General features: G+C 39.8%; 1 protein-coding gene across 3 annotated transcripts; it reads right to left on the reverse strand.

The window, feature by feature from the left end:
- Nucleotides 1–795: 795 nt before the first annotated feature.
- si:dkeyp-115e12.6 (centromere protein F) lies at nt 796–19,092 on the reverse strand. Of its 3 annotated transcripts, none has more exons than XM_058396983.1 (17): nt 18,929–19,092; nt 17,753–17,986; nt 15,997–16,193; nt 15,171–15,274; nt 14,909–14,949; nt 14,481–14,769; nt 13,295–13,476; nt 12,621–12,746; nt 11,612–11,740; nt 9,422–9,544; nt 8,548–8,683; nt 4,896–7,396; nt 3,915–4,123; nt 3,568–3,697; nt 2,581–3,433; nt 2,283–2,436; nt 796–1,808 (listed from the first exon to the last, which is right to left on the reverse strand). In XM_058396983.1, exons 2-16 carry the CDS (start codon nt 17,912–17,914, stop codon nt 2,306–2,308), a joined length of 5,313 nt encoding a protein of 1,770 aa, XP_058252966.1. In that variant the 5' UTR covers nt 17,915–17,986; nt 18,929–19,092; the 3' UTR covers nt 796–1,808; nt 2,283–2,305. The 3 variants fall into 3 exon arrangements, with proteins under 3 accessions (XP_058252966.1, XP_058252964.1, XP_058252965.1); XM_058396981.1 differs by having other exon boundaries at nt 3,568–3,700; XM_058396982.1 differs by lacking the exon at nt 18,929–19,092 and adding an exon at nt 18,725–18,823 and having other exon boundaries at nt 3,568–3,700.
- Nucleotides 19,093–20,795: the final 1,703 nt, after the last annotated feature.

The raw sequence follows: 20,795 nt of genomic DNA on the forward strand, positions 1-20,795 counted from the left end.
AAAGTACTGCCCCACTCACCTCTTTTATTTTAATTGTTATTAATTTCATATCATTCCATATATATATATATGCATAATATATATACATACACATATATATATATATATATATATATATATATATATATATATATATATATATATATATATATATATATATATATATACACACACAATATATATGCATAATATATATATACATAATTATATATATATGCATAATTATATATATGCATAATATATATATATATATATATATATATATACATAATTATATATAATTATATATACATATACATACATACATATACATACATACATACATATATATATATATGCATAATATATATATGCATAATATATAAAACACTCATCAATAAAAATAATCACGGTCAACAGCCATCAGACTCATTTATGTAGATAGGTCTCGTATTTTTTTCCATCGTAGTGGTAGACAGAGAAATTTTAAGGGTACAAAACCTTACGTTTTCAAAGAAATGACCGAAGACAGCAATCTGAGCAATATTTGTTAGGGGTGGCAATAATTCTAGCATGGTCTCAGGGCAATTAAAAAAAAAACAAAAAAACAAAAAAAAAAAAAACACACACCACGGTCTCGTGAGAATGTTTGCTAGAGGAAGGAAAGTTGGTTTTTTTTATCAGTTGATTAAATCTTTTTATCATATTCGCTCATTCTCCTCTTCAGATTCCTCAGTCTGCCCCAAGGCTTGACCGCTGTCTCATTTAAGTTGTATTTTCAACTGAAGGCGGCATGAAAAACTGACCATTTCCACATACAAAGATGTTATGTGTTTATTCCTCATCCTTAAAAAATTAACAACTGGCAAAGATATCAACTTAACATCACAGTGTGAACAGGGAATGTCTATATAAAGGATCCGGAACCGCATTCCCAAAAGTAAAGGAACGCTCAGTTTCTATACCACTAAGTGAGTTCCCCATGCATCTGGCTTTACAAAGATGAAGAGATTTCCCCTGCATGTATTTCACCGAGCATGCAATTCAAATAAAGAAAACACATTATACATAAAGTTGCACAGTTAAGGCCACGTTTCAGACTTTAATAGGACTGACCAGAAACACTCAAATCACTGGAGGGGGAGAACCCCCAACTCAAAAGTAGTAACAAATCCTTCAAAGTGTACATGGTAGAAAATCACCTCCTTCTGAATGTCCCAAATAAATGGATTCAAGCATCAGCATTACAAATTCTCTTTGTTTACTTGACATATAAAACACAAACATGTACATAACAAAAACTGAAGAAAACCATTTAAATATATTAATCTTACTAAAAAGAAACATTACAATTCTAAACCTTGCTTATATGAAAAGGAATTGTACAAATCTCTAGCTGAACTAAAATCAACCGAGCGCTGCACAGTGAGTTCATGCACACACTTCACAGATCACCATACATGGAGCGGAAACAGGCGCAGGTTGCTCTGAGTCATACACTTACCCTCGTACACGCGTTCCTCGAGCCTTTAACGTACCACCACATTTACAACGATCAATAATCACTGGCAAGAAAAAAATAAAAAATCCACAGGAAGAAAAATAATATATACGAACAAGAATATTCACAAAGTTCAAGTGTTTCAAAATGGAATCTAGCATGCTTTACAAGATAATGTAAACACATCTGCTTCAAAGAAATTGCTTTACAGATCAAACACCATCTGTAAGAACATGTTTGTGCTCCAGAAGGCTGAAATCTCCTCAAAGTTCCCTTTAAAAATAGAGGTCAAGATGAAACAGGCAGCTTTAAAACGTTCCCTGCAAACCTGCAGAAAGACAACACAGAGGTCAATACTTCTATGCAAAATCATTCAAATAAAATAAAAAGGCAAACAAAATACAGGTGCAGGTCCAGAGACGACTAAACCATCTAGGTGCCAGAGACAAGCAAATTATTTGTCTATCAGTATTTTTGTTTAGGTCTAATTGCCCAGGAGAATAGTGGCTCATTCCATCATGTACAAAACAGTCACCTTTTTTTTAAACACCCATTTATCAAAAATGGAAGAATAACTGCTTGACTTTTACTGCTAAACAAAACTCTGACAGATATATAGGAACATAAACTCCAAATGATTTGTTTATGTTTTAGTGGAATGAAATGCTTTATGTAACTGAATTATGGAAAAATGTTTTACTATTTTCCCAGCTTTCTAGCCAACATAACATTTCCTTTACTGTTTCACTGAGCCTGAGCTGCTACACAAACAGATACAAATGTTTGTGTACAGTGTGATTACCTGAGGCACACTGTATGAGATTGCTATGGGTCAATTTCTTCATCAGCCTCTGTGAGTGGAGACTCTCTGATTGAGATGGGCAAAGCATCTGTTCCCAGAAGCCCTCGGCGCAAGACATACGGACAAGCAGGACCACTGGGAATATCAGCAAAACCTGTAGTGTGTAATATGAGAGAGAGAGAGAGAGAGAGAGAGAGAGAGACTCATCATCCAAGCTGTCAAGATAAGCTGCATGGAAGAATATGTTAAGGCTGAATAGCACACATGGCTGAGAGCTCGGAGCAAAGCCGCTGCCCACCTTTCATGACGACCTCGGGAAGACCATAGGGTTCATACTCCGTGTCATCATATGCTGCAGACATGCGGCTACGGTTACGCCTGATTCGCTCGGCCAGGTGAGCCGGATTGGCTGGGATGGGGAAAGAGCCGGAAAGCAGGAGCTTTTCCGTCTGTGATGCAGGGGTAGGAGAGAGGGGAGGCGATTCAGTACACTCATCATTCTGTTCTTCCTCTTTCTGTGTAGTCTGTTCACCATGGGTCTGTGTGCTGGCATGTAAGACGACTGGTCTCTGCGGGGGGTCTCCAAATTCCACGACTACCTCTCTGTTGCACTCTTCTGTCTGAGTGCACACGCTATTTACTTTTTTAGCACCTGCTTTGTCTATACTACCAGTGACCCCAGTGACCTCTGAAATTTCTTGCTGGTGCACAACATTATCCTCTCTTTGGACAGTGTTAGATGTATTACTGACTGGAGATGGAGAGGGTCCACTTTCTTGCTTCGTTGTGTTTCTTTGAGCTTTACCACTGTGTGTGGAAGTCACCAGATCATCATGCATCAGACTAGACACATAATAATCTTTTCTCTCTGCTGATTCTGTATGACGCTTGGGATCTATTACTTTGGTCTCCGTTCCATTTTCTGTTAAACCATCCTCTCTGCTTTCTGGGCTGAAAGTGATTTTACATGGCTGGTTTCCAGGTTGCTGATCCCTGCTAGTTCTCATTTGTTTGATCTGATGAGCTAAATCATGCCTGTGATCACAGTTTTCCATTTCAGAGGACACGTGTTGAAAGGCACTCTCGTAATTCTCTGGTTTTAGGTGATCATTTATGATATTTATTGCACTGTTATCATCAGCAATCAGTTCCTGTAGAAACAGTAAATAAACTAAATAAGGCAAAAGCAACCACCCATACTGCAAAATTGTAATAATTCAATCTCTAAACAATTGCAACAATTTAGAACGCACATCAAGTAAGACTTTTTTTTTTTTTTTTTTACCATTGCCTTAAAAATTGATGGCAAGTCCTCTGTGCTCTTGTCTGATGAGGTCTGATGATCTCTTTGGAGGTCTGCATTACAGGGTTCAGAAAAACCCATGGGCTGGTAAAGTCCTCCATATTGCACCATACTACTAGAACAAGAGCTCAAATTAATGGACTCAGAAACACAGTGTACATACCTACAATATAACAAACTTTCCAAACACACAGAACACACTTGCCTCAAGTACCCTTATACTTGTAATTATATGTTGTAAATAACCGTACTCTATATGGCACAGGCTCTCACCGTTATTTTCTACTTCTCTAAAACAAATGCCAAACAGACACTTGGACCATGAGTACCTGCTCTGCTTGGTGTAGGAGTGTAGTGCAGTAGGGCTGCATGAGAGAACTAGCTGTTCTTCTCGTACTACAACTATAGGGCTGCTGTTACTTTCCTGATCCAGGGTCTCCTCAGGGGTCAAGGCAGACAGCCTCCAAAGCTGCAGCTCTTCAGCTTGGTCTCTGTTCTTCTCAGAAAGAAGCTGAAGCTCGCTCTGCAGGGCCTGCAGCTGAGAAAGAGGAAAGTTAAAACACATTAAAAAAAACATGTTCCAAACCAACATGTTACAGATGTGAGATTAAAACTGAATAGAGATTAAAGTGCTGTGTGAAGATCCAGCCCATTAGTGTTTGAGATTGTGTCCTAGAAAATGTTTCCGTTGTGAACAACACCAATTTAAAACCATGGTGACAATCTTTCCAGCTTAACACCAAATAAGGGTGTTATCATATGAAATTTATACAGTTTAATAACTTAATACTGTGATACTAGCAAACTAATATTTTTTTAGATTAAGTGAAGTGTTCTTACGTCTAAGAAATATATTTATGAGAATAACTGTCCATTAAATCTTTAGTATCTTCAGTACTTCTATATTTAAGCTGACATCATTCTGAGAGAGACTTCCAGGAAAGTCAACACACTGAGCCAAAAACAAAATCTAACTGTGCAGAGCTGCTTAGCAAATGATGGGTAGTTATTTTGTTTAATTTTGCGCAGCAATGTTATGTTCTACTGTGCGTCTGATGGCCAAGTGTGATAAAGTTACAAACATTAGAATTGACAGTAGATATAACCAGCTGTGCACTTGCTGCAACAGAGGATTACACTGTGTAAAGAGGAGCACAGAGCAGATGTTAGATGTTTCTCATAAGGAAATTGAATTTTTCTACAGGTGAGGTGGTAACGATAAAGGATGCATGGCTCTGAATGGGGTATAGGAAAAATGAGTGCTAAAAGATCTTTGATGCAAAAAATAAACCAAACAGAACTGTAAATACCTGTTCATGAAGAGAGTGAACGTGTGCTAAGGCGCAAGTCTCATGGTCACTCTGCTCGTGTTCATTTCCACATTTTGGCCCACCGTCTTCGAAACTCCCACCGATTACAACCTTCTCCTCCAGATCTGTGACAGACACACTCTCTTCCTTTGTGTTCGTCAAATGATTAGACTCCTCTTGTTTTAAATACGTTTCTGACGAACATGGTTCACTGTCAATTAGCTTCAGTTTTAATTTAAGCTGTTCATGCTCCTGCTTGAGGGACAGGACATCCTGTCTTGACACTTCCTGCAGCTGCAAAGTTAGTTGGTCATGTTTGGCCTTCAGCTCAGACAGCTCATTCTGTGCTTCACGCAATCTGTTTATTACCATGTTTAGGGGGCTTGTGTTATCAGTGGAATGTCCCAGAAGCTTCTGTAAATATTCTGGTAGCTCTTTCGTCTCTGTGAAACTGGATTCAGCTGAGCTCTGGGTGTTGGTCTCAATTGCATGATTATTGTCTTGCTGAGCAGCAGTCAGTGTTTCTGGTAGGTCCTCTGCAATAGTGTTTTCAGTAAAGTAAACAGAATCTCTGCCATGAACATCTGGGGATACTGATGTCACATGTTCTGCAGTAGCCAAGATCACATGACTCCTACTTGTCTTATCTGAAGAAGCAGAGACATTATTATTCTTATTCTCTCCAACTTCAACGTTTGTAAAGGATTGCTGATCAGACTGTAGTGGTTTGATATTCATAGTGTGAAAAGATTCATGTGTAGCCACTTCGTGACTATTTTGAGTAGTAGTGCTAATAGCTATATCACAAGACAGTTCTGCAGAAACGTCAGCAGATTTCTCAGCACTTGGGGTCAAGCTGCTGACAGTCTCAGTCATCTGTTTATCTGCCTTGAGTGAAGCAAGCTCTTTCTGACACCTCTGCAGTTCCTCTTCTTGCCTCTGGAGGGCACTGTCTCTTTGTTGTAGCTCCTTTAAAAGGCCTTCAATGTGCTTGCTCTGATTCTCAAATGCTAGTGTTAGTTGCCGGGTCTGACTCGTCACCTGGTTCTGAAGAGCCTCCAGCTTTTTCTGTAACTTTTTCGATCTTTCTGCTTCCCTGTCTCTCTGTACTCGCATACGTTCCACCTCTAAAATCAAAACGGTAGTGTCGTCCAAGTTCATGCCTTCTGTGGTCTTTGTGTGATCCTCCAGATTTCCTGGTGAAGTACTATCCTGTTCTACTGGAGAATGTTCCCCAGGTATTATCCCACTTCTACATTCTGTAATCAGGGCTGTTTTTGGTTCCTTGGAGAACATGGTGTTCTGAAGGTTTGTGGACTCACAGAAGAAAATGTTATCACTAAACGATGACGTTACCTCATTTTCTAATGTTGTGCCATCATTTATGGGGTTCGGTTGGTTTCCAAGCTGCAGATAGGTTAAAGGCATATTAGTGTTTGCATTCTTTCCCTCCACTGTGGCAGAACTTTGTAGTCGGTCTAACTCGGCTTGAAGTTTTGCAATCTTTATTTCTTCCACTTCATAAGTTTTGCGTAGTTTCTTCTCCTCCTCTCGCTCCCTCTCTCTCTCCTCACGTTCCTGCAAAAGTTCAGACTGAAGCACCTCTAGTTCCTTGCGCATTTTCTCCCTCTCTTTTTCAAGATCGTCCTCCTTTCTTTCCATCTGAGCCAAGGCCTCTTTGAGATTGATGTTCTCCTCTTTGGCTTCTTCCCCTAATTGCTCACCTTCCTCTTTTCTTTTTTCAGCCTCCCTCTCCAAAGTAGTAACCACTTCCCTGAGTCTTGCACTCTCCTTCCTCTCTTGCTCCAGCTGTGCCTCTAGTTTGCTTCCTTTTTCTTTAAGCTCCTGGGCTTTCGTGCGATGCTGCTCAGCCTGACTTGAGTGCTTTTTACTTAGTTGCTTCAGTTTGGTTCTAGCCTCAGCTTCTGCACGCCTTTGAGTCTCAAGGTCATCAAGACGTTGATCTAACTCCCGTTTAATGTCCCTGAGCTCATCCCGGAGAGATGAATTCTCTTTCTTTAACTCCACAATAGAAGATGAGTCCCGTTTCTGTCGCTGATTTGAAGAGCTTGACTTTTGGTTTTCTGAATCACAACGGATATCATCTTTAAAGATACGCTCACTGATCGAATCAGACATGCAAGAGTCTGTGTCAATATCTTCTATCCCTGTGTCTTGTTCAGTAATGGAGCTCTCGATCTCTGCCTCACTTGACCTTTGTGCTCCACACCGATTCCCTTCTTGGATGCTCACTGTGGGAGAGTCCTCAGAGCCAAACTCGCTGATATCTTCCGAGTCAATCCCCTCGCCAGGTTCTCTCTCAGAAGGATAGGTTACGAGACCTGGCCTGTCTGATATTTTTGGTTTCTCGTTTTTTAGTGTTCTCTTTCTCTGGGATGAGTGTTGGTGAGGTGGAGAATAACTGGTGGACAGAACAGGACTGAAACTGTCCCCTGCAACAGGATGAGAAACCACTTGTGGAGGAGGAGCTGCAAGTTGGGCTAAATGGGTGACACACAGAGAAAAAGATTACATTTAATATGCATGCAAACATATATGACGGACTAAATCTACCAATTTGTATACATGTATACTAAAATCTTATACAGATGTACTGTACGCCATTTATCCAGAACATTAAAACGATAAAAGATAGGTATCATGATTAACATTATTTAATAATTACAACAGTCAAGGGGTGCAATATATTAGGTAGCGGTTGAAGAGTTCTTGAAGTTGATACTGTGGACCTGACAATAACTTGTCCGGTGTTCAAGGTAGACACTAGTTAATACCTAGCAAAAGCTGTCCAAGAAAAGACAAATGGCAACAGCAACAGGGTCATGGGCACACAAGGCTCATTGATGCTAGTGGGGAGCAAAAGTTAGCCTATATGGTCCAATCTCACAGCTGAAGAACAGATAAAATGCCCATGCCGAACCCTGCTGAAATCACTTTAACTGGGCATGTGAGCATGAGAAGTAAACCATGGAGCAATGGAAGAAGGTAGTCTGGTCTGATGAATCATGTTTTATTTCACATCATCTGGAAGGCTATCTGGGGAAGACATGGCACCAGAATGCACTGCGGGAAGAAGGCAAGAAGATGGAGGCAGTGTGATGCTCTGGGAAATGTTCTGCTGAGAAGATTTGGGTCCTGGCATTCATGTGGTTGTTATTTTGACACGTTCCACCTTCCTAAATACTGGTGCAGACCAAGTACACCCCTTCATGGCAATGGTATCCACTACTGACTGTGCCCTCTTTCAGCAAGATACTGCACCCTGCTACACTGCAAAATTTTTCCAGAAATGGTTAGAGAAACATGACCAAGAGGTCAAGGTGTTGACTTGGACTCCAAATTTTGCAGTTCTCAATCTGATTGAACATTTGTGGAAAGTGCTGGACAAACGAGTCTGTTCCTTAGAGGCCCCAGGTCACAACTTACAGGACTTAACAGATATTCTGCTAACATAGCACACCTTTAGAGCTGTTGAGTCCGTGCCTCAGTGGTTCAGAGCTGTTTTGGTGGTAAAAGGGGGACTGAAACAATATTAGGCAGGTGGTTTAAATGTTCTGGCTGACCGGTGTATGTCACAAGATGTGTTTATGTGACCCAAACAGGAAAATCCCACTTTTTGTCCCTTCCTTACCTTGTAGCTCTTTAATGAGTTTCAGTGCTTCAGCTAATTCCTCAGCAAGTCTTTTCACCTCTGCCTCCAGGCTTTTCTCTCTCTTCTTCAATTGTTCCAGTGATATACTCAATCCCTCGTTTTCCTTTAGTGACTCCTACAGGCCAGAATGGGAGGTGCATTAGAACAGAACAGCAAAACATGTCTCATCATTGATGACGGACTGTTCATGTTTATCATCATGTGTTCTGTGGGTGCATTTAATATTTAATCAGTATATTTGTCATATGAACTGTCTAAAGTGAAACAATACAAAAGAAAAAATACTTTTAAAAGAAAAAGAAAACATGCAAAACATGTTTTAAAATTCACAAGGGACAAAAATGTCCAAGCAAAGGTCCACACACAAACACTAAAGAGAGTAAACAAATATCAATAAATAATCAATAAAGGGGAGAAGTATGATGAAATAATAACATATTAGTACATTGTGGAATAACAAAAGAGAAACTGCAGGCTTGCTTTTGCATTTTACAAAGCAAGACACTTTGCATATACCACCTCACCCTGCACAGAAGACACACATTACATAAGACCAAGACAGAGCTCCTACAGTGCATGCTGGGATTTTAGGTGATAACAGATACAGCTAGTTATCTATCAGATAATGTTGCCAGATCACCAATAATCACCAATAATTCCTAGTCAAGGAAAGCAGACTGGGAAATAGCACTATATAGCATGCATTCATTTAAACAAAGTGCTTCACAATGTACTCTTTTTATATAGTTTATGTGAAGAGCTCTTTCCCACACAACTTTAAGAAGGCCATAAGAAGAAATGCTAGCACTTGTGTGTATTTGTTTGTATACTGTACTGTAGATGATTGCCATACCGTGAGTTTTGCCTGTGTGTGAGTCTCTCGCTTTTGGCTCTCTGTTAGATCACTCTGTGTGCTCTTTAGCTTTCCCTGCACTACCTCCAGGTCCCTCTCTACAGCTTGCTTCTGCAGAGCCAGCTAGAGACAGAGAGAGAGAGAGAGAGAGAGAGACACACAAGATAAAGAAAATGAGCCAGCTGAGCCTGTGGAAGGAAGAACAAATAAGGAGCTGACAAGTGAAGCACTCCTGTATATCAATGTGTTGGGTAACGTGTTTGGTAAAGGTCATTTAATCCATCTACTGTAATGTAAATAAAGAAGCGAGAGGAAACTGTTGTGAAAGAAAAGGCAGGCATGAGGCAAAGACAGGTGTTTGGGGTATGAGAGTGGGCACAACAATAACTGAAATTATTCATGAGAGGATTATTTCTTTAATAAAAACAATCCCGTATCTTAACCACAACAAATATGGTCCATTCATACTGAATGGCTACGACATAAAATACAAAAAAAGATAACCATGATTCATGAGTTCAGTGGCCTAAATATAGATCCATTTCAAAATACAGCATGATTAATGATTACGTCACACCATGCATTAGCAGGAATAATATCCAGATTATTAGTGCATATCACACACACAACAGTTTTAGTGTATATGTGACAAATAATACTCAAAAGGGTGGTGTGAGGCAAACTTCACTATATCCCTGTAACTGAAACATCCTGATTTTTCTTATACTTTATCTATTTATACTCATAATTTGCATGAACATCTGTGGAGAAGTTAGTTCTCATTATCACTTACATTACAAGTGCTATAAACAGTTGTTCCCTCACCATCCTTTCTCTTTTTATTTTCAAATTGCACACGATCATCCATTGTGAAATCTTTTTTGCTGCATAAAAAGAAATCCCTGATACTGGACACTTTCCATATACGTTAAAAAAAAAAAAAAGCATCATCATATCAATATGCTTAAAAGCATATGCTTTTACTTTTTTTTAAAAAATATGTTTTTATTAAATAAATTAGTTTATTATAAGATTTTAATTATTTGGAGCATCTACCTTACAATTAAATGAGCTGGTATAATAAAAAGGTATATAATGTATAAGAACTATCGGATTGATAGAAACCTATGCTGGCAAAATCAGTAATGTCTGGCCTGTGCTGATATATAAAATAAATCAAGTGAGAATAAAGCCTTGCATATGATATGTCAATATACTAGCTGCTTGTGTAAACATACACTGCTGAATAGCATCCAAAGATACAAGCACTGTGTGCCTGCTGCCAGGAAGCTATAAAACGAAGCCTTGTATATGGCTAAATGAACTTTGATCAAAGATAAATAAAGTTGGATAATATCCTATATAATAAGGGAAGTGTGTGTTCAAGGAAACAGGGTTTTATTTTGATTAACACACTCGTGATGTAAAAAGTGTTTTACATAATATTAACACATGCAGTATTCTAAACAATGACCAATTCATACTATGTGTGTATACATATATTAGAGAGATTAGATTCTGAATGTTTGCTTTAGATTAGGTCCAGAAAGGACTTTTTGTCTAACTAGCTACTTGTCAGTCAAGGACTTCCGGGTGTGATGATCTACTGCTAATAAAGCAAATAAAGACCAAAAAAAACAGCAACTAAAGACATGGTTCCTCATGTTGAAACAACATTCTGTTAGTGGCATCAGTATGGGTTATATTTCATGTGCTTCACTTACTGACCCCTTCATCAAGCACACTGATCCCAATGGACCCTTAATTTATAAATGCATAACTACAGAGAGAAACAGAGAAACCACACAGACAGTACAACACTGACCTTGACTCAAGGGCCTTCTGTCAAAAAGCCAAGAGGAAGAGAAGAAAAAGGAGAGAATGAAAGTTTAGGGAGAAAAGTGTGAGAAAGTAAGATAGCAGCTGAAGCCAAAGAAGTGACATTAGTACATTGACCTGTGGAACACATACTATAACTCCCAGAAGAGTAAAAGTGAGAGATGGGGAGAAAAGAGAAAGTGGTTCCAGAGATAAGCACCACTGCTACAAATAAATTCAACTTCCTCATGGAGTCTTGTTTCAGTTTAATCATGAATGTTCTGCAGATGCAGATTTGGCCAAAGTATACTATAGTGATTAAAAAAAACAACAACACATGCATGCTGTGCAGTATGCGCATGTGGAACATACTTTATCGTATTGTGACTGTAGTGTGTTGTGTTGTGTCCTGGCTTGCTGGATCTCTTGGTTGAGTTTGTTGTTCTCCTGTTGGTGCTGCTTCTCCATAGACTGCCTCTCTCTCTGCAGCTCTAACAGCTCCTATAATAACACAAGACTGAAGTTTAGCCACCCAGCCTGCTTATCCACCTATCCATCCAACAAGGCTCATTCTGACAAAGATTTAACGTTAGGCTTATGCATAGATAATTGGCATTTTATAACATCAAATATCTGACATTCGGACTCTACAAAGTATTGAATTTTAATTTATTGTTTAATAAATGGAAACATTCTTATTATGACTGTGTGTGCGTAAATGGCAGTGTGTGTGGTTCTGTAAGGTCTGTTGAATTTTCCCTTCGTGAAAGACAGATGCTTATGATGATCAAACTGATGATTCTACCTCATGAATTAACTTTCATGTCTAACCTTCAAGTTGAACTGGTAGCTGGGTATAAAGGTGGTGTGTTTGAAAGCAGGTAATCACCTGAGACTTGTAAAAGGCGCACGCTAACATGCTTTACATTCAGCTCCAAGATCACTAAAATCAAGAGTCTCCATGGTAGAAAACATTTCCACTGCAGACTCAACAGAAACAGAATACACACAACGAAGCTATAGAAAGTAACTGGTTTACTGATAAACAACCCAAGCAGTCCTTTATGCAAAATAAAGCGCATTTCAAATCTTGACATCAAATCAGAAACATTTTATTACCTTTATTTCGTAACAACGTGAAAGTTCTTCAAGTACAATAACCGCCTGGAACAGCACTAAAACGCTATGCAGTAGAAAACTACAAATCACCTCCCTTGCATTCCAAACCATGTCATTATGTATTTAGCGTGTCAGAGCATTGTTACAGGGGATTCAAGTAGCACAGTCATGAGAAAGGCCTTCATAATGCAGCAACACATCACACAAGCTCTTCTTCTCATTCATGTTAAATAATGAAAGCCCTGCACACAGGAGTACTCACTCTCTGATGCTCTCTCTCCATTTCTTTCCTGCGCTGCTCGGCATTGCAGCGGCTAGTATCTGCATTCTGCCTCTGACACTTCAGCTCCTCTTGTAGTTGCTTCACCCGTTGCTCGGCTCCCTGAGCCTACATATATACACACACAGGTACATACTTTTATTATCTACATGACATATTACAGCAAGAATGTATTCATATAATCCATACATGTCCATACAAGCAGGAATAAATGTGTTTCACTGGGGGGGGTAAACATTGTGATGTGTGGTGGACAGTGTGCAAAACACATTAACAAACCTTAATCACACCAGCAGTTTCTAATATTGGTTTCTTAATATGTTTTACACTTACAGGCTACCATAGACATGCCTCACAATATATTAAACTGGTATAAGTTGAAATTATATCACATCTCTGTCATCAGTGATCAGGTTGCTCAGGAAGCTCTGAAAGAAATCTATGGGCTTTAGTAATGCGTTACAATATTATGGTAACGTCTCTCACATGATACATGTTGCAACTCTGTGCTATTTAGTAGCAATATACTTCAGGTGGGGAGGGGGGTGAATATTTGGTACTGTATAATGTATCTGAATACAGCTTTAGGGGAATCAGATCATATATGCTTGGCAGCTAATGGAGAGTCCCATAAGTCTGTGTGTGCACATGCTCACCCTGTCCCCTTCCTGTGTGATACGTGTGTGTGCACGGGCCAACTCATCTCTGGAGCGCGTCAGATTCTGCTCGTTCAAGTTGAGCTCTTTCTGAGCTTGAGCAAGACGCGACTCAGACTCCCTGCAGCGCTCTTTTTCCAGCTGCAGCTCCTGCGCCAACCCGGAGACACGTACGCACAGCCCTGCGAGAGTGAGAGGAAAAGAAACAGGTGTACATATTTAATCGGGATCGATGAATAAGTCCTGGCATTCTGGGGACACAGCAAGTTTCATTGGGAGAGCAAAAAAAAACAGATTACCTCAGCAATGACTACACACACCCATTTAACAATGGACACTATTCATACACTCACATACCACTAAACACACACTACTGTGTACATTTAGACACATACATTCATTAGGCTCTCTCAGCCATTAAGCATACCCGTGTGGATGGAAGGACACACACACACACAGAAAGAAAAACCTATTGAAGACCATGAAAACAACAGCCAACCACAGCACAGTGAATTGTATGAGAGAGGTCTTTTCTGTCTAGTTCTCTTCCGGCCAATCCTCTAACGATGAAAGAGTAATAAATAATTCACAAAAACACATTAACCCTGCACTAAACACGGTTCCAAAACGTTTCTCTCAATTATAAGATGAATAAGACAAATTATATTACATCAACAAGCATCTTATGACAGATTTTAAAAATAGCTCTGTGATATAACTCAAGCATTTAGTTCCTGTCTCCCTTGCTGTGGAAGAAACCACTGCCTTTAGTAATAATAAGGGTCAAGTTAAACACACCCTGGCAGGGTTCACTTATTATCATAATCAAACAACTATGAAATTATTTAAGAGTACCTTTTATAATGATCAACAGACACAATGAACTCTTGACCCCGCAACTCATCTCTTTTGCCAAACCCAGTTTATTAATGCATGAACATTTGAACAACAGTGCATGCATTATTCCATTATTATTATTCTACAATCAATATTCCATACATGGAAAATTGTGCTAAAATAATACCTTGCCAGTGGATATTCATTTCTCCGCATTGTATACACCTCAAGATTTCATCAACTCTTTTTCAATCTTCACATATTGATGCTTTTATAGTGTCTGTTACACTTCTGTGCCTTTTTCATGTACTTCGGTTTCACAAAAAGTCTCTATGATAAAGACCCTTACCATCTATCTCTTTCCTCAGCGCTTCCTCAATCCCATCATCCCGTGCACTAGTGTCAGTGATGACCTCACTGCACGTGAAAGACGAGGAGACATGGGTGGATGCTGCTTTGCCCCTGGGAGTGGACCTTGTGTCGTCCCGTTCCCACGGAAACACAGAGGATGGGGGACGAGCCTCAGATTGGCTGGCTTTGCGTCTGAGGGGTGGCGATGTTCTGTGTGGTTGCTGAGGAAACGGGGATGAAACGGCACTCGCTGAAAGCTTGGTGCTATCTCCAAAAAGTAGTTGTTGCTAGAAAGAGACAGAAAAAAAAACAACACCCTTTTAGTTCCACAAACTATGATCTGTTAAAAAAATAAATGAATCATCCAAAACATCATCCAAGTGGCCAACAAACTCATTATGTGGGAAGTGTTTGGGGGAAACTCACTCGGACTTTGTTGACGTCCTCTCCTCGGAGACTGATCTTACCTGAATACAAAAAAAAAAAAAAAAAAAAAAAGTAATTGCATACTAAACCAGACAGGGTTTCAAAACCTATTGGATTGAGCAATTGTGAAATTCCCCAAACAAAGGAGGTTTTCTAAATCATAAGAAAGGTTGGACAGTCACAAATAAAAGACTAAGAGGAAACACAGACAGCAAGAACAAAAGAGAAAGAACAAGAGAGAAAGGGGAACAGAGCAGGATACCGCTTTGGTCCCAGGGTGAGTTCATGTTCCAGCAGGGTGTGGAAAACAACATGGATTCCCCAGAGCCACTTTCTTTTTGCAGCTTTTCCAGCTCGGCCTCAAGCCTGATGGATGGAGAGAAACGAAGAAGGCAAAAGAAGAAGCTTGAAACCATTCATTTTAATTAGCAGGCAATTAATAGGCAAATTGCTTTTATTATTCTAAACTGTTGGTCTTTCACTTCCCCACAAATAAACTCAGAAGCCAAAAAGGTACAAAAACTAGGGCATAAATGTTAAAACATTTTGTGATTCTTTTTTATTACAGCTTGGCTTCAGAACATGGAGCTGGAGACTGGCGTCATTTTATTGCCCTATTAGAAAAACCGGTTATTTTCATGACCTTCTTAAAATAGGTGTGAACAGTATGGAGAGTCTTAATAATCGTGGAAAACCAAATAACATTTAAAACTGCAGCAACTCGGAACAAAATGTCTTACATGCAAGCAGCCAAAAGCCAATAAAATAGAGAAACTTGAATTTCTTATCTAAGATGTAATTGTGCTGTATATACACAATAGCTGCTGTATGGTTCGACTCTGGATAGAAATCTGATTATGTAATTGCTTAAAACTGGTAGAAACATAGGTATGTTCATCACTGGCTTCCTACACCAGCACCAGACACCATGTCGCTGGAATTGAAATAACAAATAAGCTGTTTGGGTTTTCAGCCAAGCCCTCAGCCTGTTGACACAGCTGCCAACCAGAAACATACGCTGTGCCAATTACAGTGTACATATGTCGTCAGTGCGGTCACCACAGACACTGTCTGACCACTTGACTCACCGTTTAACCTCCTGAGTAAGGTTCTGCACGAGTGTTCTTGTTGAGTCCAGCTGGCCTTCTAGAGTGCACACCTGGGCCACTTTGGCCTGCAGCTCCTGGGTCAGGCGATCCCTTGCTCGTGCCTCTCCCTGGGCCTGCTCTCGCACTCCGACCATCTCCCTCTGAACCGCTCCCAGCTCCGCACGTGCCTCCTCATACTGAGACACGGTGAAAACAACAGACTCATATATCGGATATTCATTTGTTCATGATGACTTTACATTCCATAGCAGTGTCACATTTCTAGTTTTTTTAAGAAGTAACTCTTTACTGAACATTCATGTACATATGTAACAGTGTTCCAGGAAGCAGCTGCAATGTGACTCAGTGCATATTTGGCACAGTAAAATAAGTGGGGAAAAGAGCTTCTTCTGTGTCTTCAGTCTCTTTACACCATTAAAAGTAGAGGGAGTTAATACCACTGATTTAAAAGCACAATAGATCTTGCTTCATCCATAATAGCAGCTATTGAATCACTTACCTGTGTGTTACTAGAACAAAGGTAGGGTCAGAATACATTTTGTAATATTCTGGAAGCTGCCTATAAACCCAAGCCATATAAAGGGGAGACAAAAATGTACTGAAATCAGTTTAGATTGGATATTGGGCCACCATTCAACCAATTAGGAAAAGGAGGTGCCTGTCAGTCGTGATTATGAACGCTCTCCTCACATACTAGCATTCAGCTTAGCCGGTGTGCATTCATGACTTTAGAGGGAACAGGGAGAGGCCGTGTTTGTTCAGTTTTTGAAATTCAAAGCAGCCAGCTTCAACTAACCTCCACCAAAATCACAGGCATACCCATCAGAATTTAAATAAAGGGCTTTTAATTTCACTTATTGGTCAGAAAATGTTGATTCGTTTCCTATAACAGCACAGCTCTGACAATAGTACAGACTGTAACTCACATTACAGGTTAATACTAGTGCACGTGTTCTATTAAATTACCATTTCTATGCTAACAGCCTACAGTAACAGAGACTTATATGGTGGACCTGCTACCCATAATATGCCTAGTAATAAACAGAATAAAAACTGTGCAATATATGATATGGTATGTTTGCTGCTAGGAGACATTCGTTCTACTAATATTTAAGAAGAGGAGTCTTGAGTGTCATTGTTTTTAATGATCACAAAGTCTTCGCACCAGTGCTATCTTTTTCAGTAACAAGGAGACAAACTGTGTTTTTTCATCAAACAGAGGTTGATAAGGGTATGACCATATATAGCTGATTTAATGATAACAGAAACCTGTCCCGCAGATGTTTCCCAACATTTAATGTTACTATAAATATAAAAAGGTATGACAGTCATTCATTTTCCGTACCATTTATCCTACACAGTGGAGCCTGGAGAGTCAGGGCACAAAGGGTGGGAGACCCTGGAGTGTGTGCCAACTCATTACAGGGCACACTTGCGCAGACACTAAGGGACAATTTAGACATGTGTGCTGGAATCAAACCCCTAATCATGAGGAAAACCTGTTAACCGCTAGGCCATTGTGCCCTCCTAAAGTATTGCATTTATTGATTAATAAATGTAAAATTATAATTGCTGGCAAGCTGCTGGGTTATAAGAGCAAATACACAATCGAGAAAAATCAGGAATTTCATCATAGTTCAAATAGCGTTGATTATTTTCTTGTCAAAAAAAAACAAAAACAAAACAAAACTGCACAGGTACTGTATACCAGTAGCACTGAATCATGTAAACAGACCTTTTGCTTCTGTTTGTGTAGCGCTGCTTCCGAGTTGTCCAGCTGGAGCTGTCTCTGCTGTCTCTCTCGAATCAGTTTCTCATTGTTCACTTGAAGCTCTTGAACTTTCTTCAGGACCAGGCCGGAAAGCCCCATGGTCCAGTCCTCTGTAGCCCAGCTCATTGTAATATACACATAAATGAACACACCGGGACCAGTACCATTTATTGAGATCCGTGATGATCAGTCCCAGTTCTGGAGAATGGAAAAAAGTATGTGAGTGAGTGTATAGAATCACAGAGAGAAACAGAAGCTTATGTGAAGGATTAATAACCACACTCAGCAGAAAACCTGTACTCCGCCTCAGGAAAATATTTCTGTCTCTACTTGCCAGAGACTACAGTAACAGCCCTAAAGAGTGACTGATGCAGATTTATGCTGGTTTAGCTGCATGTCTTGCGTGTGTTTGTTTTTTTCTCAAGTTCTCATGGAAACACACTCAAGGGATTTTTGCTGCCAAGACACAAACATGGCACAACTTACATAACAAGCAATAAACAACACAAAGGTCACTAGAAAATAACACACCAGATGTGTTTTTATATTGAAATTAAAGGTGTCAAATAGAGGTTCCTTTCCATTCATCTAGGGAAAAGGTGTTACACAAACAGGAATGTAGAAAATCCGGAGCTCGAAGACTTCATTTCACATCCATCAGGCAACCTTTGATCATCCTGATTAGCAAAACAAAGACAGCCACCAAATGGCACAAGGGATCATCATAACGCAGGCTTGGGAACATCTGGATTTGCTGAAGGACTCCAGCTAATTTTGGCTACCAGTTTTAACACCGGTAATGGCGTTACTGCTAACAAAGCAGCTAATAACAAATCAGCACACACACACAAAACATCACATCTGCTTCATTACAGCAGATATTATGACAGTGGCAAAAAAACAAGCGAGAAAACAGCAGTAAATACAGCCGCCTACCTGCTACACCTGATGCTAACCGGCTAATGACCAAAACAAACGACTCGCGCAATCGCAATCGCAAACACACACACACACACACACACACACACACACACAAACACACACAAACACACACACACACACACACACACACACACACAATTATATTTGAAACCATTGACAGGTTAGCAAGCTAGCCCAAATTATACTGGCATCACTTACCGCCTCTACTGAGATTTGTGAATCACCATAACTCATTTCAGACGTTTAATCTCTTACCAAATGACTGATAACATTAATAAGCTCTTATAAACGGAGATAATATAACAACAGCCTAACAATGCGCGCTCATCGTGTCTCGTGCCGCGCGCTTCGTCAACCCTCATTTGAGATGAGGCGGAGTGAGTGACGTCAAAGGGGGCGGGGAAAAAGTAGCTTGCACTTTCGGGTTTAACCCCAAGAGGGCGGAATACAACCATCATAATATTTGAGAAAATCCTTCACATAGTAGTTCCCAAAACTAACTTGGTCCCCTTTTTGCTGTCAAAACAGCCCTGACCCGTCATGCACTGTGTATTCTGACACCTTTCTATTAGAACCAGCATTAACTTCTTCAGCAATATGAGCAACAGTAGCTCGTCTGTCAGATCACGTGCATCAATGAGCCTTGGCCGCCCATGACCCTGCCACCGGTTCACCACTGTTCCTTCCTTGGACCACTTTTAATAGGTTCTGACCACTGCACCCCACAAGAGCTGCAGTTTTGGAGATGCTCTGATCCAGTCGTCTAGCCATCACAATTTGGCCCTTCACAAAATTCGCTCAAATCCTTAAACTTGCCCAGTTTTCCTGCTTCTAACACATCAACTTTGAGGACAAAATGTTTACTTGCTGCCTAATATATCCCACCCACTAACAGGTGCCATGATGAGAAGGTGAGAGAGCATTCTTAACAGAGCAGTAACCCTGACATGTGTAGTATAGGTTTGGGTACATCAGGCACTAGGGGCTTTTTCAAAATTTTACTGTCATTGTTGGGTTGAAAATTACACCAGCCATAAATATTGACTCAACAGAAACATTGAGGAATGCTTAAGGACAGTTCTCTATTCCCTCTGCAAACATCTAAAAACCTATACAGACAATATCATGTCACACTATATTGCCAAAAGGTTTGGGCCTTTAAATGCACATGAATGTAATATGGAGTTGGTCTGTCCTTTGCAGCTATAACAGCTTCAACTCTTCTGGGAAGGCTTTCTACAAGGTTTAGGAGTGTGTTTATAGGAATTTTGGACCATTCCTCTAGAAGCGCATTTGTTATTGAGGTCAGGCACTGATGTTGGATGAGAAGGTTTGTCTCACAGTCTCCGTTCTAATTCATCCCAAAGGTGTTCTATCAGGTTGAGGTCAGGACTCTGTTCAGGCCAGTCTAGTTCGTCCACACCAAACTCTCTCATCCATGTCTTTATGGACCTTGCTTTGTGCACTGGTGTGCAGTCAGGTTGGAACAGGAAGGGGTCATCCCCAAACCGTTCCCACAAAGTTGGGAGCATGAAATTGTCCAAAATGTCTTGGTATGCTGAACTATTAAGAGTTTCTTTCAAGCCCAACCCCTGAAAAACAACACCTGAATTCAATGATTTGGAAGGGTGTCCCAAAACTTTTGGCATCTATAGGTATACTAAATAGCCTGCTATTGAGTCTCCATGTAGTTTTTGTAAATCACTTTTAATATGAGCATCTCCCAAACTGTTTGGCATGATCTCTAAATGCAAATGTAAAGAAAACAGACAGATAAAGGCATCTTGACCAATCTACTTAGACCTGAACAGAAATATGCACCCTAAAATTATTATTATTATTTTTTATTATTATTATTATGGTAATGTATACTGTTACTATGAACAACTACTCAGCTTGTACAGCATAACTTAGTTGAATGTAGCTTATTGTACTAATTTTATTATAAACAGAAGCTACACGCTAGGCTTTAATAAACATTGGCACTAGAAACATGTGCTTCGTGACACGTGTGGCACGTAACTGCAATATAATCCCAGTTAATACAAACTAAAAATAAAGCCCT

This window comes from Hemibagrus wyckioides, linkage group LG08 (assembly GCF_019097595.1).
Source record: "Hemibagrus wyckioides isolate EC202008001 linkage group LG08, SWU_Hwy_1.0, whole genome shotgun sequence".
NCBI lineage: Eukaryota > Metazoa > Chordata > Actinopteri > Siluriformes > Bagridae > Hemibagrus > Hemibagrus wyckioides.